The sequence below is a fragment of the Ailuropoda melanoleuca genome, chromosome 1 (genome assembly GCF_002007445.2).
Source record: "Ailuropoda melanoleuca isolate Jingjing chromosome 1, ASM200744v2, whole genome shotgun sequence".
Lineage (NCBI taxonomy): Eukaryota > Metazoa > Chordata > Mammalia > Carnivora > Ursidae > Ailuropoda > Ailuropoda melanoleuca.
The window spans coordinates 123,192,594-123,220,529 of NC_048218.1; the positions used below are offsets into that span (position 1 = coordinate 123,192,594).

The 27,936-nt window shown below is 39.3% G+C and overlaps 1 gene segment (V, D, J or C); it reads left to right on the plus strand.

Annotated features, from left to right (window-relative positions):
* The first annotated feature begins 4,805 nt into the window (after positions 1-4,805).
* LOC117795072 lies at positions 4,806-27,936 on the plus strand. The segment is given in 5 exon segments: positions 4,806-4,851; positions 8,456-8,506; positions 16,781-17,110; positions 18,652-18,780; positions 27,324-27,936. Coding segments are annotated over 5 exon segments (699 nt in total).

Sequence of the window (27,936 nt, forward strand, 5' to 3'; positions counted from 1 at the left end):
TGTTTGATTCATTTGCATCATTTGAAAATGGAAAACATCATTATATTTATCTGAAGGAACTGTGGAGAGGACCAACTTCAATAAGAAGTATCGAGCTATCACACGTGCTTGGAGCATGCCTAACGTTCATTATATTGAGGCATGCCTTTGATTATATGAGTTGTTACTGCATATTCTTAAAGGAAATTATTCAGACGAGTACACTAAGTCCTTGGTATTCAGAGTTTGATTCATGGACCAGCAGCAATGACTTCACCAGGAGCTTGTTACAAATGGGGAAAATCAAGCCTCAGCCAGGCTTACTGAATCAGAATCCCACTGCACAATGTTCTTTACAGTCTGAGAAGCCAGAATCTAAAGGTAGAGAATCAAGTGAGAGTAACACAGAACAACACAAGACCGTGAACGCTTCCCTGAAAAGAAGGAATGGAAAGTGTTCGTGAGGGCTCTCTGAGGGCTCATTGCTGCTCTTAAATCATTTCCACTTCTGATGAGAAAGCAAAGAAATTCCTTGATGGTCCATCTTTATAGATCAGGTGTTCACATGAATTTCTCTTTTTTTGCTTACAGTTTGTTTTTCCAGTTAAGGTTGGAGCATCCTGAAATGTTAATTTTCCAGAGAAATATGTAGAAAGTCCAAATACTGGAGAAGATGATATCTAGCAAACTTGCACGGGTTGAAGCATAGCCTGACTCGTCTTTGCCAACGATGTCACCTGCTTAAGTTCAATGAGGTTCTCTAGCCAGAAACACTATCCCTGGTTCCATTTTGACCTCGAGAATGAATTCACAGGAAAAAGAAATGTGGGTATTTACTACTGCACCTGCTGAAAAAGATAGAACAAGAGGTGCCCAGACAACCCACACAGAGCCTCTTCTCAGGTCTGTGTCTACCCACATCCTTCCCTACATGAGTACCAGGAGCAGCTCCTTGACTCATTCTCAGGGCTGGACTCCACTTCCCAGGACTGCTTCCTCAGTCTCTGAAAACTCGGATTCTATTCACACATTAGGACCTACATTTACTCTTTTATTCCCGCCCCCTGCCTAGAGATTACCTGAATGTTTATATGGCTCAGATCCAAAGAGGAAATCACTGAGTTCTAGGAAACATGTTGCTGATAATATATCACAAAACTTTTGCAATGTAATATTCATTTTTTCCACTGTAATATGAATAGTTTGAAACTTAGAGAGATGAAATGACCTTTAAATCCTTCATCCCATGCTGCTGCTTCTCCGTCAGGTCATCTGAAGCAGTTCAGCATTTATTTTCTCTGTACACACTGGGGGAGAATGTGGACAGGAGCTCACACCCTCTCCTACTGTGAGAATTATAGATCATTCCACACTCTAGGGTCCAGGTAGAGCCCCAGCAGCACACTTCCTTCTGCAAAAGCCTCAGATCCTCTGGGGCAGGGAGGGAAGCATTAGTGATCACACGGTAAGGTGGAAAATCTTGTCAGGCCCCCTTCCCCTCCCTGCCCCCCCAGGGTTCTGCTGTGAACCTAGGGAGGATTGAAGGGGCCATTTAATCAGAGCTGCTGCTCTTTCTTAGGCACTGTTCCTAATCCCTTAGATATAATCTAGCTCATCCCGTGGCAATCCTGGGACACTGGCACTATCACGATTCACATTTTACAGATGAGGAGACAAAGGCATAAGGGCGTTATTTACTTTGTGGTCACAGAGTTACCAAATGGGGATAGAGGGCTGGTTTCTGGCTTCAGGGTCTGTCCTTGTACCAGGTACTGTCCTGCCTCTGAAACACAAGCAGTAGAAATGGCATTTACTCTGTGCTTCCTACAGCCAAAGAGAAGACAAACTGTTATTCACAAAATAATTCCTGAAACAAATAGGTGACTATTCTCTGCTGAGTCTGAATTCACGTATTGTCCTCCTAGCACAAGTATAAATACCATGGCAGTCTGTGGACTCTGGGAAACAAACTGAGGGCTTCAGAGGGGAGCGGGGGTGAGGGATTGGAATAGGCTGGTGATGGGTATTGAGGGCACATACTGCATGGAGCACTGGGTGTTATACACAAATAATGAATCATGGAACATTGCATCAAAACCTGGGGATATACTGTAAGGTGACTAATACAACAAAATAAAAATTATTTAAAAAAAAGTTTTTGAAAAGGAAGTTGAAAATAATAAATAAATAAATAAATAATGAATACCATGGCAGATTTACTTTCAAAATATAAAGCTAAAATAAAATATAAAAGCAAAATTAAGCAATATAAAAACATCAACAAATATATAAAACAAAACCCGTAACATATTATTTTCTTTTCTTCTTATTTTAAATAATAGAAACGAATGAAAAAAGAAACCTTTCCTTTCAACGATGTCTAATAGAACAGTTAATGCTCACATTCCTGGAATACAGCCATGTCTCTTCATTTCCTAACTGTCTATGATTGCTTTCGAGCTACATGGTAGAGGTGACTAATCGTAACTTAGGGCCCAAAAGCCTAAATAAAATATTTTTTATCTGGTCTCATACAGAAAAAATTTGACAGCCCCTCCTGTGCAACAAGGTGTTAGGGAATGCATTTGTAACTATAACTAAAATTCAAGATGTAGTAAGGGAAAATATCAGTAAATTTACTATATGAAAATAAAAACAAATCTTGCATAGCAAAAAAACAGCATAAGTTAAATCGAAGGACAAATGACAAACCGTTAGGAAATATTTGCAACCTATATTACATATAAAAGCCAACTGCCTCTATCATAAAATACATTTTTAAAATGGAGGTAAGCCATTTTTAAAAAATCCTGTAGGAAAATGCAAAAGACGTGAGAACCAGTTCATGAAGAGAAATACAGAAATTGCTCTTAAACATATAAAAAATGCTTAACTTTACTTATAATAGATGAAGATCAGTTAAGACTGTATTAGGATACCATTTCTCAACCAAAAGATTGAGAAGAATGAAAGTTTGACAGGACACTGTGATGGTGAAGCTGCGAGGGAATATAGGCACTCTTAATCATTTGTAGGAGATTTTAGAAATATCCAGAAAACTTAATATCCATTTACCTTTCAACCTAGCAAAACTACTTCTAGAATTTTTACTCTGGATTGCACAGTTTCAACATTATGAAAACATATATGCGGAAAGGTAGTCATTGGGTAGCTACAAAATGTTGGAAATTACATAAATATCCAGACATAGGACATTGTTTGAATAAATGATGGCACATGCACACAATGGAGGACTATATACCATAAAATAAAATGTAAGATGCAAAATCAATTATACTTTATATACTGGCAATTCACAATTGCGAGTTGGAATTTACAAGCTGAACCATTTACAACAGCAAAAACAACATCAAAAACTTATATTTAAAAAAATACATAATAGAGATTAAATTTAACCAAAAATGTGAAGGATTTCTATGCTGAAAGAATAAAGTTGTAATGACAAAAGTTGAAGAAGAAGTAAAAAAAAAATGGAGAGATACACCATGTTCATGAATTAGAAGACTCAATATATTTAAGATGTCAAAAGTTTCCCATAGTGATAAGTAGATTCGATGTAATCTCAATCAAAATTCAAGGCGGAGTTTTCCTAGAAATCAACTACAATGGGCACAGCTCCCATGTTACAATAACATGCAAAAAAGTGGGACAAAGTGAAATTTAATGACTAATTTGAACACACTGGAGAATGAGGTTTCAGGAAACATGACTTAGTCAAACACTGGAGACAGACAGGCACTTCCAAGGAGAAACAGGATGTGAGCATTTGTTCTCCTTGGGCAGATGTTGTCAAACACATTCAGCTGGTGACAGGTCAAAGTAGGATCTTTTAATGAAAGAATAAGAGCTGAGTATAGACTAGTTGGAGAGTATGAAACCTGGGGAACCATAAACAGTGTATTACTCATCAACTTTGAAACATCTTCTTCAGTAACTGTGCAAAATTTTTGCAAGGAAGATGAGAGATAATCCAAAGGAGGCTTCTCCCTTGTTGCTGCAGGATTCTTGCTCATTTCCAAGCATAAAATATATTTACCCCAGAAATTATACCATACGTGTCGAGCTTCCAATCAAAAACGTCAGAGGCATACAAAAAGTGAAGAGGAAACACAGTCTGAGGACACAAAGCAATCTTCAGAACCAGACAAAGACATGACACAGATGTTAGAAGTCTCAGGTGAAGTTACTATGATTAGTATCTTAAAAGCTCTAATTGAAAAGACAGACAACATGCAAGATCATACAGGTAAATTCAGCAAAATTATGGACAGACCTAAATGGAAATTATGAGAATGACCCAAAAGGAATTGCAAGAAATAAAAAATACAGTAACAAAAATTAAGAATGCCTTTGAAAGTCTTATTGGTGGGTTTAAGAGAAATGAGGAAAGAAATTAACATTAAGATAGGCCACTAGAAATTACCTAAACAGAAATGCAAGGAGATGAGAGGGAGAGAGAATCAGATAATCATAAATCATAGACAAATTGCCAGGTAACTCCCCCTCTCCCTCTCCCACTCTGTTTTAAACCAAAAAGATTTTAGTCCTTTAAGAAGAAAACAGCTTCTTTACTCTAATGTCACTGGCTGGTAAGAATCACACAGTAAAGAGGAAGATCTGCTGATAAATTGAGTTAGTAGCCCTATTCTGAAGGACGTTTTGGGGTAAATACTGTCACTCTCTTTCTCTGCAGCCTATGGGTCTTAGCTGTGTGTTCAGAGCACCACTTCTCACTAAATCAACCCTTAGATTTGCTCTGTGATCAGCCCAGTATTCAACCACCTCTCCTGATAAGAGCTGGCAGGATGCTGCGCCTGGCATTGGTCATCCTGGTGGCCTCCCTGTGGAGCTGTGAGTGGCCTTTCCCATGGGACATTTCACTCAGTGAAGAAAGCTGATAGAAAGCATGGACAATCAAGTCAGCCCATGTGGGCAAAGAAAGCCCACAGGGTCATTCAAACTAAGCTGACAAATTCCACCATGACCTTGAATTCTTCAGGAAGAAAATGTAAACCTGAGGCCCCATGCTTTTTATTAATAGAGAACAAATGTGCACTATTTTAATGAATGTCAAAATTTCACTAGTTGTTGCTTTTGGGTTTTTTTCAGAATCAAATGCAGACATTTTAATAACACAACTGGTAACATCCATTACCAAGGGAAAAGGAAATAGCATTTTTAGAATGCCAAATAAAAATAGATATCTTAAATATATATATCTTAAATACACACACACACACACACACACACACGCTGGTGCCGACAGAAGCCAGACCAGCCTCTAAAATGCATTCTGTACATTTCCTCAAATGAAAATGTGGTCCATGACCAAGGTGTTGGTGAGGAGAGATATGAAGCCAGGAACGACAGAGGGATTTGCCATCAAGTCTCAGGATACACGGAGCTAATGAGGCAGACGCTGGGCTGGATTACTGCCCCTGCTGGGACACACTGTGTGGAAATGCTCCCCGGCCACTGAGCAAAAGCCCTCCCACAGCTCCACAGCCCTGCAAACACATACATGCTCCTTTCTACCTGCCAGAGGGACCTGACTATTGTCTCTACCGACTTTTCTCCTGCATCTGTGTCCTCAGCAAGTTCTGAGCTGGGAGCTCAAGCACCCAATCTGTGATGTTTCTTTAATTAAGTCATTTTATCATCTGTCTTTACCTTTCTGGGTGTAGGCTGGCTCTTGTAGGTGTCCTGAATTTTCTCTGCTTTTCTATCTATGAGTAGCTTCCAGGAAGGAAGCCGTAACCAGTGTGAAAAATGATGTGCTGACTTTGAATGAATGAATGAATGAATGAATGAATGAATGAATGAACAAATTAATGAATGAATGATGGAAACTACAAGGCCTTTGGAGTGGTAGAGAACTAGGTTCGAATTCCTGCTCAGCCACCTAACTGACGGCACCATCCAGGAAAGTTACCAGATCTTTCTCACAGTATTGCTGGGGCCTGAAGAAGGTTCCATACAGGACAGTCTAGCAAACGGGGTCAACACATCACAGTGTCCTTTCCCATCACAACTAAACCACTTCATGAGCCATCTCAGCTAACACAGGAACTCAGGGACTCCTTATTTATTTATTTTTTTAAAGATATATTTATTTATTTGAGAGAGAGAAAGAGAGAGAAAGCACAATCAGAGGAAAGAGGCAGAGGGAGAGAGAGAAGCGGCTTCCCTGCTGAGCAAGGAGCCTGATGCAGGACTTGATCCCAGGACCCTGGGATCGTGACCTGAACTGAAGGCAGACGCTTAACCCTACTGAGCCACCTAGGCACCCATCAGGGGACTCTTTAAAAGTCACATCTTACATTGTCCTCCAAACAACAGTGAAGTGTTGCTTTATTCTGAAAAGGTAAGAGTTGTGAATAGGAAAAGAGTAAAGGGTAATAAACCAAAGGACTTTTTTTCCTCCAAGGTTTTCCTTCATTCACAGCAGGGTATAGTGACATCATAGCACTTAAAGCAATACTTACAGTCTTTGCTAATATTCCTCCAAATTTGTGAACTTGCCACAAACTACTGATCTATGAAACGTACGTATTCCTACATGATGTTTGTTATTACAGACAGTAACATGACTTCTCTTCCAATTCTCATGAGAGCCATCTACCTTGGCACGGTCTGACAAAATATGGTGAAAAATCAATAACTCAAGGAGTGACAAAGAGCCAAGGTTGGCTGTTTTTGAAGTAAAACTTAGAGGAAAAATGCAAGGATGTTGTTCCCAAGGGGAATATAACACTGAATAATTATAACATGGGGTTTAGGTGAGGTCTTCTGGGAGCTGATAGTTCTTTATACCAGGAACAAAATAAATAACATTGACACAGATCTTACTGGAAGATCGTTCATTGGTTCTAAAGCAAACCTTCCTCCCCCATCCCTGCCTCTGAAGAACTGGCCTACCACTGCCTGATTCATGCCCCCTTTTGGAGCCCATTCTGATTAGTCCCCGGCAATGCCAACCCCGTGGATTTATTTGTGTCTTTGGTTTGCGTTTCTAGGTTGACTATGCTCCTTCCTTGCCTCTTCACTGTTTTTATGTCCACTGTCATGTTGTTCAAGTATCTCTGATTTCCCTCCTTTGCTTTTTAAAAGGAGACAAAAAAATGAGAATCTCTCAGGATCAACTCTCCTTTACCTGAACACCAGACAGAACATTAAACATACATTGCAAGCTTTCTGAGGTTTCCCTGGAGAAGGTCATTGTCCATAGGTACCAACTAAAAGAAGAGGAGTCCCTGAAATGAATCCTATATGGCTCAACCAATATCAACTGTAAGACAAACTCGATTCCAGTTTGGGCACAGGTAAGAAAGACAACAGAGCCTTTTACCTGATAATCCTTAATGTCCTGAAGTCTGATGAATTCACCTGCTATTGTGCCTGCTAAGATCTCCTAATGTCACAGAGTCAGAGGGCACCTGTAAGAATACATCTCTATGACTAACCCTCAACTCCTTTCTCACTTGAGCAACCACAGCAGACCCTTTTCTGCTCTTCATCACGGGTTCATAAGCTGTGGGGACAGGAAGGGCCCTTTGGACATACGTAGCCCAATGCCCACACAGCAAATGGGGTATGGAGGTCCGGGGATGGTAAACGCCTTGTCCAAAGCTAGTTATCCACAGACGCAGGGCTACACGTGCATTTCTGAAGGTCACAGAATAGCTTCCAAGAGACTTCCTCTTACAGCATATCAAAGAACTGGGTTTGTTTTCCAATTTGAGCTTTAAAAAGGAATCTGTTTTTCTATGAGAGATAGAATTCTACAAATTTCTTTTCATTCCAGGAATTTATTGTCATCAAGGAAATTATTTTCTCATTTTGCTTTGCCTCATAAAGACTAGTATTTCCAAATGGTAAAAGTGGCTTACTAAAAGGTGGAGAACACTGTTCGCATTTCTCAAGTATATTTCTGTTGGCATGTTCGATTTTTCAGTTACTGAGGCGTATCCTCTTTCAGAAATATAGTCCCAAACTGCTGACACAGCAGGTCTGGTGTGCGTGAGAACAGAAGGGCTTTTCCTTTGATGCATCTCTGAGCAGTTTCACACACTTGAACACCTGGAAATCAAAACCTCTTAAAACTTGAACATTTTCCTGGAAATTTAGAGAAGTCGTTGGTTGACCATTAGGTCCCCATCTTCTCTCTCTCTCTCTCTTTTTTCTTTTTCTTTTCTTCTTTTACTTTTTTTAACCTAGTGTTTCTATTCTCTATAAGCACTTTTCTGTGATTACTGCCTCCTTGGAAAACAGACATTTTTGTCAACTAATCCGAGGAAAACTTATAAAATATCAGATGTCATGAAGCCTATAATCAAGGAATTCCTAGGCAACCCAGAAGGTCAAATTGCCAGTAAAGGTTTCTACCTGCTGGTCCTGCCACGAGAAGGCTGGCATTTTTGTAGAACCTCTAGCCAGTGTGAGAACCTCTAACCAGGCTGGATCAAGGTATTTGCAGAAGGAACTAGGCTCATAGTAACTCCTCCTGGTAAGTAACTTTGTTCTTTTTTCATCCTATGAATGAAAAACTGATAGATGCTTTTTTAGGAAAAAAATGTGGGATCACCTTAGCATTTGGACAGCAATTTTGCTGCTACTGACCACTGTATATGGAAACAAAACTTCTTTTTAAATGGTTTCTTACTTTCCTGCTTACAAGCAGATTATAATTCTATTTTAGACTACACACATATACACAAGTATAGATTTAGGCTTGAAATTAGAAGATTTTTAGGACTGTGTCCATAAATCATTGGTGTAAGTTAATAGTTCAAGATCCTTTCCTTGTAAATGATCTTTTAAGTGAGAAACTCTTTGATGAATACCTCTAGTATTAATAGTGCTGCTTTCTCTAACATCCTGCTAAATCTCTATGATTTCTTTTGATCTCATCTTTAACAGCAGTGCAAACAATTAACTCTTACAGGAATGACTATAGAACATCAATAAATCTCACTTACTCTTATTACTCTAGCTCCTCAGAGGGTAGGCTGGGACTAGTCAACGTTTGTGCCATTGCGACTCTTAATGATATTGCCTAGAGATGGACCAGTTTAATGGAATTTGTGAGCTCAGTAAACCACCTCAGCTCAAGAGTTCATGAAAAGAGTCTGCCTGGCTTTACACCCTCGTTTGTTCATTTATTGTCTCATCAAACATTTATTGAAGACAGTTTCTGTGCTGGATGCTAGAGATAAAAGGGTGAACAAGACATGATCCCAACACTCAAAAAGCTTCTAGTCTAGTGGATAAATACTCTAGATTGTGGTTTGATTGGATCTCATGGTTTTCAGCCTGTGGCTGACAGAGATACAGAAAGTCTCTTTGTCTTTCTTAATTTATCTAATACTTATGTCTTATAAAACCCATAAATTTTGTTTGGTTGAAAATTTGATCAGGTGGCCCCAAGCCATCCCATTATAGAAAATAATAATATTAGCTAATATTTATTGTGGGCCAAATACCATGTTGGATAGTTTCAATCCCTTATCTCCATAGTCAACAGCCCTATACAGGAGATCTTCTATTCCAATTTCACAGATAAAGAACCCGAGGCTTACAGAAGTTCAGTTATTTGCCTAAATACACATGGCTAGTTACTGTGGAAAAGTTTTGGACCCAACAGAGACTTGTTTGTTCCAAAGTGCATTGTCTAGACCATTATATGTAGAAACGTCAAGCCATATTTTTAATTCTGAAAATATTCTGTAGCCTGACCTTTTGTATCATCTCTCAGTTGAATGCTTAACTAGTAATAGGTCATAACTTGTATTACTACTCATGTTAAAAACATTGCTTCTGCTTCTAAGTATGATATTCAAATTGCTGCTCTTCCTCGGAAAGATCGAGTAAGTCATATTGAATACACATTTATTATATTCTCACGGTGTGATACTTAAGAGTACTTCTATAAAATGACAAGTCTTTCTGACACCATTCTATCCAACCTTCTTTCTGTACTGGCATCAGATTTGCCGGAAACATGGAAGCGGACAGAAGAACGGGAGCAGTTGTCCTACATGCAGGACTCAGCTGCAGAACTCAGAGGGGCATTTGCACTCCTGCTGGGCCAGCTGCAGAGAGACCAAGCCAAACAGGATCCTCTGATGAGCAGCTCAGGATTGTAAGTCAATGCCCTGGAAACTGTTGGGGAATTTCAAATCCAAAAGAGCAGTCTCCCAGGAATAAGTAAGTTAAGAGATCATCATTAAGATTTCAGACTCTGTAACAACTCATCTGGCCCACTATCAGTGGGAACTGGATTGTGGAAATAACTTATTTATAATCAAACCAGATACTCATCCTTCAATCTATAGAAAAATCAAATTCTAGACAAACATTAAATATTCATTTATTAAATAATCAATTATATTATTTTTATTTCTGTCCTCTTGAAAAATTATAGAAATAATAACAGTAAAGTACACTCCAGGAAAAGAACTGATAAGATATGTGAAAACCTTTCAAGAAAAAAGATGTATAAGGTTCAGGAAATGGTGAGGAAAGGTCAAATCAGATTCTCCAATGCGTGTGAGTGAGATGGGAAAGGCAGAACCAATCTGTCCAGCCAGAGAGGGTCAGTTCATCCATTCTTGACTATGATCATATCTAATGTGACTTTGCTGGGGCTTTACCTTTGTTTAATGTGAGCAAGGCCCACTTTTTTTATTTATATAAATATTGAAAAACTATGGGCACAATTTTGTAAGGGGCAGAAAGGAAGATTTCTGTAAAAGCTTTTCAGACGGTGTAATATTATGACTGGAACAACAAAGTGTTTGGTCCTGGCACACACCTCAGGGTTACAGGTAAATACTCTTTAATTCTTCTGCATAAGTAGGGAGGGAAGGCAGGTTTTGCAGGGGCTGCAGGCTATGTGCTTCTGCTGGCTCAGAATTCCAAGGTTTCATTCAATTTGGGCACAAATAGCATTGGGATCCTTGGAGAACTTGGTGACTCTGTCCCAGTCTCAGGGGGTAGTTGCTGCCTGAGTTAGCATGGGGGACATTAACCATGAGCTAACTGGCAAGAGCAACTGGGAATACCTAAGGGGTGGAGATGTTAGGTCCCTTTGGGATATCTGTGTTGAAAGATTTGTAAAGAAATTTGTGTCTCTTACTTATTTGATTCTGGAAATAATCAGTGGAGAAGAATGGACCAAAATTTGATAAACTTGTCACTGTGTAAGAAGGTGATTCATATCAGGTACCAACATACTTAACTGTGCAAACATATCTAAGAATGTCATAAGCTGGTAAATTGTTCATTCTTCATTAGCGTTAGAGATGAAATTTTGCCTGGATGAGGGAGAACATCTCACAGGGATGTTTGTAGCCTGCTAGATCTAGTCAAATAGAAGTTTTCAAAGAAGTTTCACAAAGCAGGTAAAACTTTGGAAAAATAAGAGAAATTATTGATTTTGGTTTCCTTAATGGTTATGATCCCAGGCACAAACAAATTCATAAACCAAAAAGCAACTTTCTGGGCTTCTTTTTTCCCACTGACTACAAACTCAATATAAATTCTACCAGTGCAATTAAATAATGGTGACACAGTTCTAATTCAAGAGGTCTTGAATAATAATTTTTAGGAGAGTGAGGTGCAGAGAAAAATGTGGACCGTGGTTCTGGATCTATCACTTTCTGTATAATCACCCTTCAACAAATAAATTTTGAGTCACTGCTTATTGCTTCCTTAAAATTATAAAAATAATACATGCCCAGTATAGAAAAAATTGGAAAGTAGAAAAAATTAAAATTGTATCTGACACTTATTACTGTTAACATTTGCTATATTTCCATCCATTCATTCTGTCCATGTAACAACCGTTTCAAGTGGACAATTTGAGGACTACGCAAATTTAAGTATGGAAGTAGCTATGACATAGGTTGCGACACAGTAGGTGATTAAAAAAGGTCAATTCTATAGATTTCAAATAATCACCTATTGGCGTACTTTCTGAATCAGGAGTACAGAAAAATGGATTAATTATGATCTAGTCTACAGGTCACTTTAGAACAATTAGTCAACATTTGCAAAATAGTTTCAATTTCTAAGACTCATTGTTACATGTTTCTAAAAATAATGAGAATGTAATAAGCATTTCCTGAAGTACTGTTACCCTGAGCATACGATGATTTCTCATTTTCAGGGGAAACATCTGGATGTAAAAGAGGAGGGTTTTACAACTTGAATATATACAATTACACTGATATGCTTGTGAAGTCAAATATTCACTTGTATTATTTAGTATATTCTTTGGATTATACCTACAGATTAAAAATTATATCATACACATATCACTTGATAAATACTGCTTTCTTTGCCCTCTCATTTCACTAAATATTTTATTCAGACTCTTCCCATGAATATAAAATGTATACTCTAAAAAAAATTGCTGAATCATTGCAAGGTCTGGGTGTCTGTTCTGGGATCCTCATATGATGACGTCACTGGATATTTTATGGGAACAGACAATTACACACTTATGAAATAAAAGCATTTTTTCCGTTTATTCTGTCATCATATGTACAACGTAGGCGTTAAAGTATAGAGACTTTAGTCTCAGGTAATATTTACCAAATCCACATCAAACTTTTCTTGTCTTCTACCAGCGCTACCTCTAAACTGGATTTAATTGAGTTTATTTCAGGTCGATATCCTGTCCAGGTAGCATTGTTTGTTCAAAGTAGAGTATTGGAAGAGAAATCGGAGGTTGCCCCTGCTGAAACATAAGGCGAACTTTGTTTCATGAGGCATAATTTTGGGAACAAAAACTTCACCTTATGTTCTAGAATTTCAGTGTGTTTGAATTCTGCATATTTTGCATCTATATTGCAGAGTGGGATTTGCAAATATCTTCTCCCATTTTTCATGTCACCTTTGAGGTAGACCTTACTAAAATATCAAGCTCTGGACAGAAAAAGAAACAAGTTTTAACGCACGAACTATTTCTCATTTATTTATACCGCCTATTTCCAAAATCTATTTGAGAAGACCTAAAATGAAACACACAAGTAGATTTAGGCCATGTGATAAAAATAGAAGATCAAAAGCACTGAGGAAAGCAGAAGAAAAAAGGCCTGTGATTTCCTAACAAGAAACACAGAGTAAAATTTTATGTTCAAAGGGAGGAGAAAAATGTAGTGCAGTACGTAGGTTTTATTAGCTGAGCACACCAAGTTTTCAAGTATGTTCTGTTTTTGCCACCATAAAATGAGAAAAGGACTGCAATGCATGAGTCCTTTAGGAGGAATGTGAAGCGAAACTGTGGGCATTGGCTTCCACATCCACTTTATAAAATGGAAGATATGGTCTTTAACAAACATGTTTCATGCTCCCACTGCATCATTACCATGGGCACCATGACACTTAATGTCATTCACAGATGATGGCCTTCAGCAGACTTGGTCAGGCAGGTGACAATCTAGTGATTTAACGCGATAATAGAAGGTTTGCAGGATCAGCCAACTGACCATTGCTCTAGTCATTCTGCCATGAAGACCCATTGTAGGAGTTTCAAGCCAAACTTGGACGATTATTCTCTGGCCTCAGTTTCCTAATCTATAAGATGGGATAACAGTATGTATCCAGTAATGGTCATATAAAAATTGAATGAGAGACTGTGAATAAAGTACTTGGCACGTTGTCTAACACATAAGAGGGGATTCAGAGCTACTGCCCTTCCGAACCAAAAGCAAGAATTATATACAGAGTGGAGAGTGGTTTGTAGCCAATCATACTGACGGAGCAGAAATCCTCTGGGAGAGTCAGCTCGACTTGTAACTGCTCCAGTGGAAAGTTACCTTACTGTCCACCGATACACAGAAAACTCGAATTTAGCATTTGTTTCTGTTCAGTGGATTTTTCCCTCCCTAGGCAACAAAAATGATATTAAACTGTGTGGGGTTTTTTTTTTTTTTGTATTTTTGTAGTTCTTTTCTGTATGTTAATCTTAATCCTTTATGTTAATTGATATCATCCCTAAAACTAACAAATTTGAGCTTCCTATTTGTATTTAGCAGAAAAATAATTAAGCTTTTAAAATACAGTTAGAAAGTCCTTAGAAATGTAGTTAGAGATACAGTTAGTACTTTTAAATATACTTAGAAAGTCTTGAATTTGAAATTCATATTTATATATGAAATAGCTATAATTATTTACTTAATAAAAGAAAAATGAGAAGAATAAAATAAAGAACTTTTTTTTTTTTTAAAGATTTTATTTATTTATTTGACAGAGATAGAGACAGCCAGCGAGAGAGGGAACACAAGCAGGGGGAGTGGGAGAGGAAGAAGCAGGCTCATAGCAGAGGAGCCTGATGTGGGGCTCGAACCCATGACGCCGGGATCACGCCCTGAGCCGAAGGCAGACGCTTAACCGCTGTGCCACCCAGGCGCCCCAAAATAAAGAACTTTTGAATCAATATGAATATCCAAGTTTGAAATATCATGCTTAGTTGAAAATGTGGTTGTATTTGGTTAATTTATATAGAATTCATACTGTTTCATTTTCATAAGAAAACTCAGGCAATTCATCTCCATGTTTTATTATGAATGTATATAAATGTATTTGAAGAACATATTTATTTTGTAAACTGATCTCCATTTTATGCATCAATAAAATGATTTGAGCCATAAAAAACAGTTAATATATTTTAAAAGAGAATGTTGAGACAAAAATCATGTAATATTATCACCCCAAATTAGGCACTAACCATATATAATCAAGTTCACTATTTAATGCTCAATTAATTATCACATTGAGAAAGTTATGGAAGTTCAAGATTCATTCTATTCAGAAAAGAATGAAACTTCAGGAATTTAACTAAGGAAAAGGGGCAGGAGGTAAGCATAGTGTCTTACTGTACAGAAATTTTCTTTTACAATGATGAATCAGAAATATTCCTATGGAAAAGCAAACTTCCCAAGATGAAAACTAGATGATTTAATGTATTGAAAAGAGGCTAAAATTATATAAATATCATGTACAATTAAAACATTAACCTTGTTTCAAATAACATACTTTTAAATTAAAAACAAAGTATATGGTTGGAGAAATAACAGTCTTACTATTATTATCAATAAAATACTATTTGCACTACAAGCAAGATGTACAAAGTTAAAACAAACACATTATGACCTAATTCTATTTACAGCATGAGTAAAAAACTCATCATCGATTGCTTACTGATTTAGTATAAAAATCAGGAGCTTTACTACACACAGAAATTCTCAAGAATATTTTCCCTTTTCTTCTCAAAAGAGAAATCCAATTCTTCTTTTCTCAGGAGATGTCTATTTAATTATTATTCTAACTCCAAGCTAGTCGAAAATATGTAAAACATTTATGTTTCAGTTGGTAATCAAATTGGAATGGTTTCTACTATTTCTACTAAATTAACAATAAATGTATAATTTGGTAACATTCCGGCATTCAAGTGACATGCACTTGAAAACCATGATGTTTCATTATATATTTTGACATATGTCTGCAAGAAATCCTGGAACCATAACTTTAAACATTACACCAGTTACATAGAACTTTATTCAGCAGGTGGAATCAAAGAAAATTGAGGAGTACTACAACAAACTCAGCAGACTTGTAGGGCAGATTCAAATTTGGGGAGAGGTGCTGAGTCAAAATATGGTGTCTTCTTAGTCATGTTTCAACTTCAAATGAAATTCCAATATAAACTGCGCTTTTAGTGAACATGTTCTTTTTCTTTTTTTTTTTTTAAGATTTTATTTATTTGGGGCGCCTGGGTGGCACAGCGGTTAAGTGCCTGCCTTTGGCTCAGGGCGTGATCCTGGCATTATGGGATCGAGCCCCACATCAGGCTCCTCTGCTATGAGCCTGCTTCTTCCTCTCCCACTCCCCCTGCTTGTGTTCCCTCTCTCGCTGGCTGTCTCTATCTCGGTCAAATAAATAAATAAAATCTTTAAAAAAAAAGATTTTATTTATTTATTTGAGAGGGAGAGAGAGAGAGCACACAAGCAGGGGGAACAGTGGAGGGAGAGGGGAAAGCAGACTTCCTGCTGAGTAGGGAGCCTGGCACAGGGCTGGATCCCAGGACCCCGGGATCAGGACCTGAGCCAAAGACAGACACTTAACCTACTTAGCCACCCAGGAACCCCACTTTTAGTGAACATTTTTAAAGCAAAACTAAATTGTGATCAGTGCATTATTTGATAAGATTAAAATAAGAACATTTCTGAAAATAATAATTTCTTTAAGTAGAAGTTTTGGGAATATTGCCACTTTGCTTCTAAATTCAAATCATTTCAAATAATTTGGAGGTGCCACTTTAAACATTGCCCTAATCAAAATCCTAGCATGGTTCAGATGTAAGAGCGAGATGTTCTATAAAATCAGAAATCAAAGAGAAGACCTCCAGTAACAGAAGTGGACATGGGATCCATACTTGAAGCTAAAAGTTCAACTTGATAGATTGTCAAGTATGCCTGGAAATAGATTCCCATTCAAACAAGTGACTATGTTTTGTTTAAAATTATTACACTATTTAATCCAGGCCTGCCACTAAATAGCGGTGACTTTGGGCAAGTTACATGACCTCTTGAGCTTCTTTTCCCATGGAAACTAAGGAACTAAGCACCTCATAACCCACTGTGAATGAAAAGCTATGGTAGGCACTAATTCTATAACAACCTCTCCTTCCTTTTACTATATGCTAGGTGTTTCCAAACCTTACTATGTTTGTGTCTCTCTCAGGTTTTAAATGTCATTCCATTTTCTCCCATAGATAAAAGTCCTAATGAAGACATTTCCCCCAAGCCTACAATTTTTCTTCCTTCAGTTGCTGAAAAAAGACTCCATGATGCTGGAACATATCTTTGTCTTCTTGAGGATTTTTTCCCTGACATTATTAAGATAGATTGGAAAGAAAAGGGTGGCAAAACAATTCTGAAATCCCAGCAGGGAGACACCATGAAGACTAAAGACACATACATGAAATTCAGCTGGCTGACCGTGACTGGAGCATCAATGGATAAAGACCACAAATGTATCGTCACACATAAAAATAATAAAGGAGGGGTTGATCAAGAGATTCTGTTTCCTTCAATAAAAAAAGGTATGTTATAAACATAATTATAACCTCCCAGAACCCTTACTTTCAGAGGGAATACCTTATCTTTCCTGTAGTTTTAATGGAAAACAAACAGACACCTTCCTTTAACGTTGTTACTTTTAACGGTAGCATAAACGTCCTATATCCCCATTAAATTAAATTAGTACAAGCTTTGGAACATACCAAGAAAAAGAAAGAGACAAATTCCCTTACCCTTTCCTGTCTCAGTTTCCTCATTCAAAATATGAAGGTCACAGTGATGTGTCTGAAGGTCACCCTATGGGTTAAATGAAATAATACACGTGAAAGCGTGGGCAACCTCACAACGCATAAACGCTCAAGAAGAGAACCCCCTTGGATGATCTTACTTGATCAGGAAATAAGAACAATTACACATCTTTCAGGAATGTTTTACTCAGCGTCAAATTCCTCTCATTTCAATCTTGCTCTACTCAAAGTATAACCCATGAATATGAGTTACAAGGAACAAAATGTTTTTCATTTGATGGACCCGGATCACAGCTCAACCAAAATAGTAATGTGGTTGCTGAGGTTTTAGTATGGTCTTGGGTTTCTCAGATTTGAATTTTACATACCTCTCTAAGGTGAAATTGGTAAGGAAAGATTGGGTGAGGCTACTGTCTACGAACATTCTTCCATTCTACACAGTGAATGTCTTTCTTACCACTGGTAAATGCGGCTCAGCAAACACTATTGTGGTCCTAGTGTGTGCCAGGCCTGGAAGGGATGCAGGATGCACTACTGTCCCAAGGAGGAGCCCTACAGTAGAGAGAATATACTTTTCCCAACCACTCTGGGTCAGTCATGATTCAGGAATGGTGACGCAAACGAACCTCATTGGGGCAGACCCTGGTCGTATTCAGACAGTGTGGGCAGACAGCTGAATGTGCCCTGGCCCCGCTGTGATCCGGTAACTCACTAGCTCAGAAGTCAAGTCCTGAGCATGAAACTCACAGACCAAGGCCCCAGAGGGTGCATGAGAAGGAACCGGTTTGCACTTTTCCCTGTGGTTCACGAACCCTTTTTAAGCAGTGGGGAACAAGCACCTAATAAGACCTGTGAAAAGCTTTCTGGACACAAGTCTGAATTTCTCAAGTCTTCAACTTTTGGGGTCTGTTAAAAAGAAAACCACAGACCTAAAATGGCAACACTTAGCTTAAGTCCCCAAGTCACTAAACCAAGACTTAATACCTAACCCAAGTGCAATGTCAACCCCCACCCCCAGCCCCGGAACAGTGACCTTTAACCAGTCAACATGGGGATTTCCTGGTGCACTAAGGAGTTTACTGATTGACTCCTTCCATTCCCCTTTGGAGGGCAACCTTGCTGTAAACAATGGATTCTTTGCTAATAATTTCCTTTTCTCCACTCCCACTCTCTTTTTAATAACATTTCCTTTGCTGTAGTCTTTGGGAGCTCCCCTCTGCTTGTTAGATATGCTGCCCGACTCATAAGTCCATTGATGAATACAGTTGTTAGAGCTTGAACATTTATTTACGTGGTTGAATTTTTGTATTTAACAGGTTTGGTGGCAATGATGGGATCCAAAGTGGACTTTCAGGGGCATCCAGAGACAAGGGCACCCAAGACAGGGGTGGTTACTGTGAGCCCACGGAGGTCGCTGTCTCTCTCACCATTCTCAAGGGCTATCGGTGAGTCCTTCTTGTTTCTAAGCTCCACTCTCTTTGCCTCTGGGCTCCTGATGTACTTGGCTTTCCTACAGGTGGGTCAGCTCGGGCTGGCAGGTTTTGCCCAGAGCCTAGTCGAGCGGGCACGTTTGTAGGAGCCCAGCTGAACTGTCAGAAGGGTCTCCCCTAAGCCAAGCCTCTTACCTTTCAGACCAAGTTCCCCAGGTGGAAATCTCAGCAAGGCTCCAGGAGAACTGTTGGCGGTGCACACAGAGCTTTTTTGAGACCAGGATGCAGTAACATCTCTTAGATATCACCCATGCACTCGTGTGCGTGTCATTGTTTGTCTTGTTTCATCTAGATAAAGGCTACTGCTAACAGGGATCTCAGAAACAGAAAAAGCACAAAAACCTTTTAAAGGCTTTCAAAATACTCACCACCTTAGGAACAGTCCTGTGATAGTATAAGTTGGTCGGGGAATGGGTTGGATCAGCACTAGGTCACCCATCGATCTCAAGAAAACTTCCCTGCAAGGAGCTACTCTGGAAAACAGACACAATTCCTAACTCAGGGCACATCCCTTATAGGTGTTAGTTCTGCTCCAAGAAGCCCAAAATTTTAGCTAATGGGATCCTTAAATTCTAAAGAGTCAAGTGCACCACATTCCAATAGACCTGCTTATTTTACTTCTAAGAACTGTAGTTCCAGAAGTTACAGATATCAAGCAAAAATGGCAAAATCTTACTAAGCTTGTTTTGTGTCCTGAGGAACTGGCTTGGTAACCATCAGATTGGAGACCCCAAGTAAGGCTGGAAAGAAATGTGTCTACACCTCATTTGTGACTACTCATGGCTGGAGAAAAGTGTGGGTTAACTCCATTCAACGCTAGGGTCCCATGGAACTTCCACCAGCCCTCTGGGGAATTACAACCTAGAAATACAATGACATAATGAGGAACTTCCCAATTAGATAAGATCATTTAAGAAGTACACTTAAAAGCAAGGGTTCTCCAATTAAACAAGATGGGACATCTCTGTTAATCGGCAAGCAGAAGCCTCCAAAGGTTTTTAAAATTCAAAGGTAGTTTCATCGAAACATTTACTGCAAAGGCTAATGAGAAATTAAAGTTGGAAGAGGTACATAAACAAAAGAGTATAAAACTGACATAATGCCCCCTGCTACCCCTTTGCTCCTCCGAGTACTCATTTTAGTCAGATTTTTTTCCACTCTGAAAAGACTATGCAGTCATAAACAGAAGTCTGCCAAGTTCATGGCCTTAGAGACACCCCCATATCTGCCTTCAAATGTGGGCTCCCAAATGAGCCCCTCCCAGAGTTGATGAAACTGGATGGTTTCTGGCAAACTGGCGCATTGTTCCCTTACAGCCAAGTGGAAATTCTGGTAAATAACAGGGCCTGCAGAAGGGGTCCTGAAAAAAATGGCCAAAGCCAGGGATGGGTGGAAACCCTCAAAGGAATCAGCTCCTTCTGAATCACTCTGTTCACAGTGCCTGGTCCAGAGAGGAGAATAAAATTTCACATTGTCCCACCCTTTCCAAATCCAGACCCATTGCTATCGATCCTTTCTGTGGCAGAGATGGCCATTGTCTTCCTGCTGGTGGCATCCCGCATGACTGCTCTTAGCTTTCTGTCTGCCGGGGACGTGCGGCCGGTTGGTTCTTCCTTTGGCTCTCATTGTGAGTGACTCTGGATCTTGGAGAGTGATATCCTTTGCACCCTCTTTGAGGACCCGTCTTACACCCCAGGGAAGTTCTGGTGCCAGAAATCCTTAAAATCAAACCTACGCACCCAGAGGGAAGGAAGCACTTTGAGGCTCATGTGCTCGGATAGGTTGGAGCAACCTGTGATGTCATTTCACGTAAATCCGGGTCTTTGAGAAAACAAGAGCAACTGTCCTCACAAATTTAACAGAACTAGAAATGCAGCCCTTGAGGCAATTCGGAGTCCCCCTAATCCTTTACCCTTCCCCAAACTTCTATTTATGGAAAAGGGCTTATAAATACTGGCTTTAGAAAAACAAAGTCCTTCTTGCAGGAACTAGCTTTCTTTCTCTGAACCATGAGAGACTATGGACTCTGGGAAACAAACTGAGGGCCTCAGAGGGGAGGGGGTTGGGGGATTGGGCTAGCCCAGTGATGGGTATTAAGGAGGGCACATATTGCATGGTGCACTGGGTGTTATACACAAGTAATGAATCACAGAACTTTACATCAAAAACTAGAGATGTACTGTATGGTAACTAACATAATATAATTTAAAAAATAAAATAAAATAAATAAAGTTAAAAAAATATTTAAAAATTTTTAGAAGTCTTAAAAAAATAAAGTAAAATTTAAAAAATAAATAAATGCCAGAATTTCAAACTCCCTAAAAAATAAATAAAATAAAATAAAATAAAATAAAATAAAATAAAATACAAACTGCTAAAGGGCCCTTGTACATAACCTCTAGCAGTCTCCTTAATCATTCCAGGGACACATAGAAATCTGTACATTTTCTCCAGACCTATTAGTGACTCTAGGGTCTGTGCAGAGGCCTGTGTGTCCACAAATATACTTTGTCAGTGTGAGATATTTTTCTCTTTGGATGGTATTGTCAACATTGATTTCTAAAGAGCTCTATAACCTTGGTTTAAAGATGAGCACTTGAAAGGATTGGGCATTCTAAAACTCTCAGAAAGATAGAAACTAACCGATATGTGTTTCAATATCATATCGCGGAACAAATATTTGGTTGTTGGTTTAAGTAAAATAGATTTATTTTAAGAGTTATTTATCTTCAGAGTTATTGTCCCTTCGTGGGACACAAAGGCAAAAAGAGTGACATTCCTCTAGGAACTCAGCTGCCTTCACGTTAATACTTTGCTTAAGGCTAAAAGCAATCTTAGCCTGACAACCTCTCGCCCCCCTCAAACCCAATCCTGTGAGTCTGCTTTAACATATAAAAATTCCTTTGGAGATTTCCTTTATCTATACCCTCAAGATGTACATTGGCAGTCATCCCCGAAGCATATGACCCAGGGATATACATCTGAAGGTTCTCATGACTAAGGTATTATTAGACAGTAGTAAATGACCATTTCCTAACAACAGCTAGCCCTCTCAAGGTCCTGAAAACCTTGCTTCCAAAATTACTTAGAGACTTAGGCTACCCCTAATCCCCTCCCAACATGAAAGTATGTAATTGGCCATGCCTCATGACCCCAGCACAGCCCTTTCTATCTTCAGGTCTTGTAAAGCATACAGTGCTTGAATAAAACCACCTTTTTGCACCAAAGACGTCTCAAGAATTTTTTCTTGGCCGTCAGCTCTGGACCCCAACACTTCAAATCACATCATTATCAGCACTGAAGTTAAAAAACTTTCACGTGCCTGGGTTTAATATTACTCCAATAAGTAGGTTGGACCTCTTCTACAAAATATTAAAAGAAATAGTTTGAGGAAAATGACATAGTTTGATGCTTCATAAAGTTTTTTTTAAAGTTTTTTAATTGCAGTTAGTTAACATACAGCGTTATATTAGTTTCAGGTGTGCAATATAGTGATTCAACACTTTCATACATGACCCTGTGCTCATCAGGACAAGTGCCCTCCTTAATCCTGATCACCTTTACAACCCATCCTCCCCCACGTCTCACCAAGTTTTTATGGGTAATCTCTGCAAAACTGCTAAGAACCATTAAATTGAATATGATGTGGTTTGGAGTGTTGGGGTTTGGACTCAATGGCTAAGAAAGAATTCTTGAGTTGTCTTCGTGCGAAAAAGTGGTTTTATTAAAGTACAGGGATAGAACCCGTGGACAGAAAGAACTGCTGCACCTGGATTTTGAGAAGCAACTGATTATATACAATGGAGTTTGGGGAAGTCAAGACTAAGGGAAGTTTCCAAAAGGACTTTCATATATTTTTTTAATGATTTTTTATTATATTATGTCATATTTTGAAGAAAACTCACAGGAAACTGGAGGCCTGGCTGTTGTCAAGCTAAGGTTGAATTCCCCCCACCCCCACCCCACTCCCGGGCAGCAGGCATTAACATTAAGACAGTGGGGAGTTCCTTTGAGGGATATTACACTCTGCCTGCCTCAAGTATTTGTCAGTGGGCTGCAGGAAATTTAATTTTATCTACATTTCTTTGCCTTCGTTCCCCACATCAAACATATGGAAATAAAACGAGAAACTTTAAATATATTTTAAAATAGTCTCCCAAATCTTTTTGGTAACCTAAAACCTTAAAATTTTGCTGAGTTAGGTCAAATGTTAAATTAAGTTACACTCATTAAATATCTAGAAGATAGAATATTAAATTATTAGTTAATGAACATGGGTTTATCTACGTTCAGTTTCCTTATGGCAGAGAAACTAAAGATAAATTTGGGAGTGTTTGTAAATGTATTTTGTGCTTTACTAAATGATTGTTTCATGAAGAAGCACACATTTCTAGAACTTTTGAAATGTATTCATGAATTTGCGCATCTAAGGAATACTGGTATAACAGTTCACAATTGTTTGCTTATTAGCTTTCATTAAAAATGAAGGTTTTGGGGGTGCCTGAGTGGTGCAGTTGGTTAAGCTTCAGACTCTTGGTTTCTGCTCAGGTCATGATCTCATGGGTCTTGATGGAGCCTGCCTGCATTGGGCTGTGGGCTCAGTGGGAGTCTGCCTGAAGATTGTCTTCCTCTCTCTGTCTCTCATTCTTTCCCTAAAAATAAAACCAAAAACTAAACCAAATCAAAAACACAAAACAACTATGCAACTCTATTTTCTGGCATCCCACCATCAGTGATCTTTTTAAGGATTTTTTTTTTTTTGTATCTATGTTGGGGTTTTTTTTTTTTTTTTTTAACACTATAGATAAATATAGCCCTCACCTCAGGTTTCATATATTCAGACAGGTATAAATGTGACTTGACCTGTCATTGTATCCTTGCAAAGAAGTGCACTGAAACACTGAGACTCTGTAATAAAAAGATGATTTGATAAGAACAACTAAGATCTCTGGAAAAGATGATGTCTGAGAGCCCACAATGGTGGAGTTATATTCTGTTTCTATGGATTGCTTTACAAGGGACTTTCCACATGCTTTAGGTCATCTAAACCTCTACAATGGTCCTTTGGGTGCTGGCTCTGCCCCTCGGTGGTATGACTCTTGGCAACTTACTTGGACTCTTTCCGCCTTATTTCCTCTTGTCTAACATAGAGTCCTCAAATATAGCTCACATCATTGTCACTGCGGATCAGATGACTTAAAACACCTGAACTTTTCCCATAGTGTCTGACACAGTGATAATCGCTCAATAGGTATTGGCTTTCATTTGGTTTCTTATCATGTCTACAAATACCACCCACCATTCCAAAAATCATGTGTCGGAATTGGGGACCCTGGGGCGTGCATGATTTGAAAGCTAGGGCTGCTTTCTTTGCTTAGATGGGAAATTTACCTAAAATAGACTCCTTCCAACATGTAAGATTCTGCGGTGGATTCTAGGATTGGATGAATTTATTTTGGTAACAACACTTCCTGTTGGTGGCAGGTATTGAGGACCAAACAGCAGCCACTGTTTCTGGCTATTTTTTTATTTAACAAGTATTTATACATCACCTACTATGTGGCACGCTCTGTGCTGGGAGCTGTGGACACAGAAGGAAAACAAGATCTTAGATATTATTCTCCGCTTGTGAGAAAAAAAATGCATCATTCATGACCTTCAACATCTTCGTGTGCAGAAATACAATATATGAACTGATCTACTGAATTACATAGAAGCAGACCGACCATTTCTGGAATTGTGGGGTTTATATTTCTAATGCCTCTCTCCTCTTTGCTGACAAATTATATCTATCTATCTATTTATCTATCTACAAAACAGACACACATCAAATAATGGATATGAACAACTGAATAATATCTGCTCTCATTTCTTTTAGAGCTCACTGCTATTAACTTCACAAAAGATTCTCTGAAAGAGGAAAAAGGTGTTTATGTTTGCCTTTATGTTATGTCATAGCATTTTTTCTGTTGGGGTTCCTGTAGAGCATGAAATCAGCCGTAATAGCTGGCTTGCTAAAATGTAACACAGAGGCAGCTGAGGGCAGGGAAAGTTTCGGAGAGGGGCCTACGCCTTTGGAATGCCGAGGTCTGTGTGACCACTCTGCCCTTGGAATGCCGCGGGGAGTTGCCTTCCGGAAGCTTTCCTAGCCCAAACTGTCACCCTGTGATCTAAGAGGTGTAGGCATTGTCCCCTAGGCTGTGTTTAATACAACATACCCAAATTAGCATATAGTACCTTTTGGTCCACAGATCCTCCCAGTTTCAGTAAGACCCCTTGTCACACATCATGTGCTTGCGAAACAGGGATAAGGATTTGTGATTATCTGGAAGGATCAATAAAAGCGGGAGCAAAGAAGAGCAAAGGGTCTTCACCTCTGAGCGTTGACCCCCTTGATTTTTTCTCTCTTTCAAGTCTAAGTTTGGAGTCATCTTTCATTCCCAGTGTTTTCCTCCTATCACCTTAACTTTTGAACTTGCCTGGCTTCGGGGAGAAAGCTCAGAACGGCTGGAGCTTGCAAAATAGACTGAGCGATATTTTAAGTCAATCCATCATTTCTCAGGAGTCATCTTTGCACAGTAAAGGCTGGTTTGGGTGGGAGAGGACTATTAATTAGGGCTGCAGTGATGTCCTTTGAATTCTTTCAACAATGGACTTCATTTTCTGCAACCTTTGTGTCTACTGACTGAGGAAAACATGGTACCAAGTTGCTTCTAGATTTTTTTTTTAAGTCTTTGTTCTTTCTGGTAATTGATACCAGGAACCGACACTGAGAGCTCCTCATTGTGCTGTGCTGCACTGTGGGTGCATTTGTGTAATTCTCTTAATATTCACTGTGAAGGATTTTATTCCCGTTTTACACATGAGGGCAATGAGCTAAAATAATTTAGCCCTTTGCACCACACCACACAGCGAGATCTGGGTCTTCAACCCAGACCACCTGAATCGAGAGTTCACACACTTACTTGGTTTTTATTCTTCCTCTAAATCCCAAAGCCAAGACCCTGAGACAGGTGCACACATGGGGAGGGGGTGTGAACGCAGGGCTTCAAGTGCCACAGACTGGACTTAACCCCAGTGTTGTAATTATCAGTTGCATGAATATGGGCACATTACTTACATTTTCTGAGCCAACCAGGCATAACACGAATGACACCTCACTCAGTTATTGAAGACATAAGGTCACTATGTGGACTGTCTAGCATAGGCTATCTCATTTAGCTGACACATTGTTAGTACTGGCTCCTGGCCCTTTCTCCCCACATATGTACAAAGAAAGTGACGAGGAGCATTGGCTCTAGCGCCGCTGATCTGCTCTCCATGTCCAATCTCAAGGGGCCTCTGGAGAAGGGCCTCTGGACCTTAGCTAACGAATTACCTGGCCAAGGGCAAGGAGCTATGAGCACGGCACCATTTGATGTCCTTTTCCACACCAAGAGCCAACAATTCTGCAGTTCTGATTCTTTGGAGGTAAAACCAGTAAGGGAAGTTTCCACGGCAACAGACTTGGCCTTGTGGTTCCTTGAGTAGCCAGGCTGGCCCACCGTGGTTGTCATTATTTCCTGACATCATGTCTTTCCTGCAAAATGTCAAAGGATGATACATGCTATTGTCCTATGACATCATAGATACAATGAGAGATATTCAAGAAGGACGGGTGAATAAGCCACGACCTCCTAAAGTTTCAGAAAATTTTATAAATCCCTTTCTTCTATTTTATATAATATCATCTTAACAAAAAAACTCTCACCCACCCCATTGTCAACACCACCAAATTTCGATGGATTGTACCATTCCTAGGGATCTCATTGAATGCATGGCATGTAATGGCTAAGATGCTTCTAAATTAGTAATTCCACCTGATATTTATGCTTAATCATTTGATGTCTTGGATACTTAGTGCATGTGGAGATGCAAAGTCCCTGAGAATATGTGATTGAGTGTCTGATTCTGGGATTGAAATCTGGCTTCTGGTACTTACTAATGGTATAACAACAGGCAAATAATTTCTCTGATCAGTTCATTTGTAAAATGGGAATGAGTATAATAATCTCATAGGTTGTTGAAAATTAAATAAGATTAAAGCATTGCATTCAAAACTCTGAGCTAAGTGGTGGTTAGTTTGTGATTAATGAATATTGGCTCTTAAACTTACTTAGAGACACGGTAGGGGTGAAGAAATGCTAATAGCTATTTATCACCAATGCTTTTTTTCTCATTGGATTCATTCAATAAAAATGCAACTTTACCTTTTAAGACTTTGGAATGTTATAAGTGAATTTTGCCGAGGTTGTTGATTGACTTGACCTGCAAACTGGGTTCTGAGTTGTCTCGGTGGTGGTGGTGGTGGTGGTGGTGGTGGTGTCCACTATCCAGCTGTGCAGATATGAGAGTGTCACTTCAATCTAAGTCAGCAGAAATGTATACTGTCACCTCTCTCCCATTAAAAGTCCTAGCCTTTCAAAATACACGTGAAACTAATAAATGACTTTTTTTAGCCACCCTGCAGCTGCAGCTCACGAACACGTCTGTCTACTACACCTACGTCCTCCTTCTTGTGAAGAGCGTGGTCTACTCCGCCATCATGGCCGTCTGTCTGCTCGGGAGACCAGCACTCTGTGGCAGTGGGACAAGTTCCTAACACATCGTGCATGGCACCAAGGGTCTACTTGTCTCCATTGGCTATTGTCCCTAAAAGTGTCCGCTGAGGATCTAGCGGGCTTGCTTTCTCCGTTTGGGTTATTTCAGTTCACATGTGCCTCTTTCTATTGTGTCATTTCCTCAGAACAGGTTAACACACCCCTGGGCCAACAGAAACTTTCACTCTGCAACAAGAATAAATGTTGTCATGACTCAGGGGCAGGGCCAGGCGACCATCCACAGGGGCCTCAGCACCACTCTCTCCTTAGTGTCCACCAGCCCCCTCAGCCACCCAGACCCCACGCCTCCTAGCACAGCCAGCATGCAACTTCTGGTCGTGTCCCCCAGGGCTCTTTCACCAGAAAGACTTTTCTTTTACATACCTGGAAGCTGTCATCCTTGCTACCTGAACGTTGTAGTGTTTTTCGTAATAGACACAATAAAAACAAGCAAAAGTCTACGTAGGCCTCT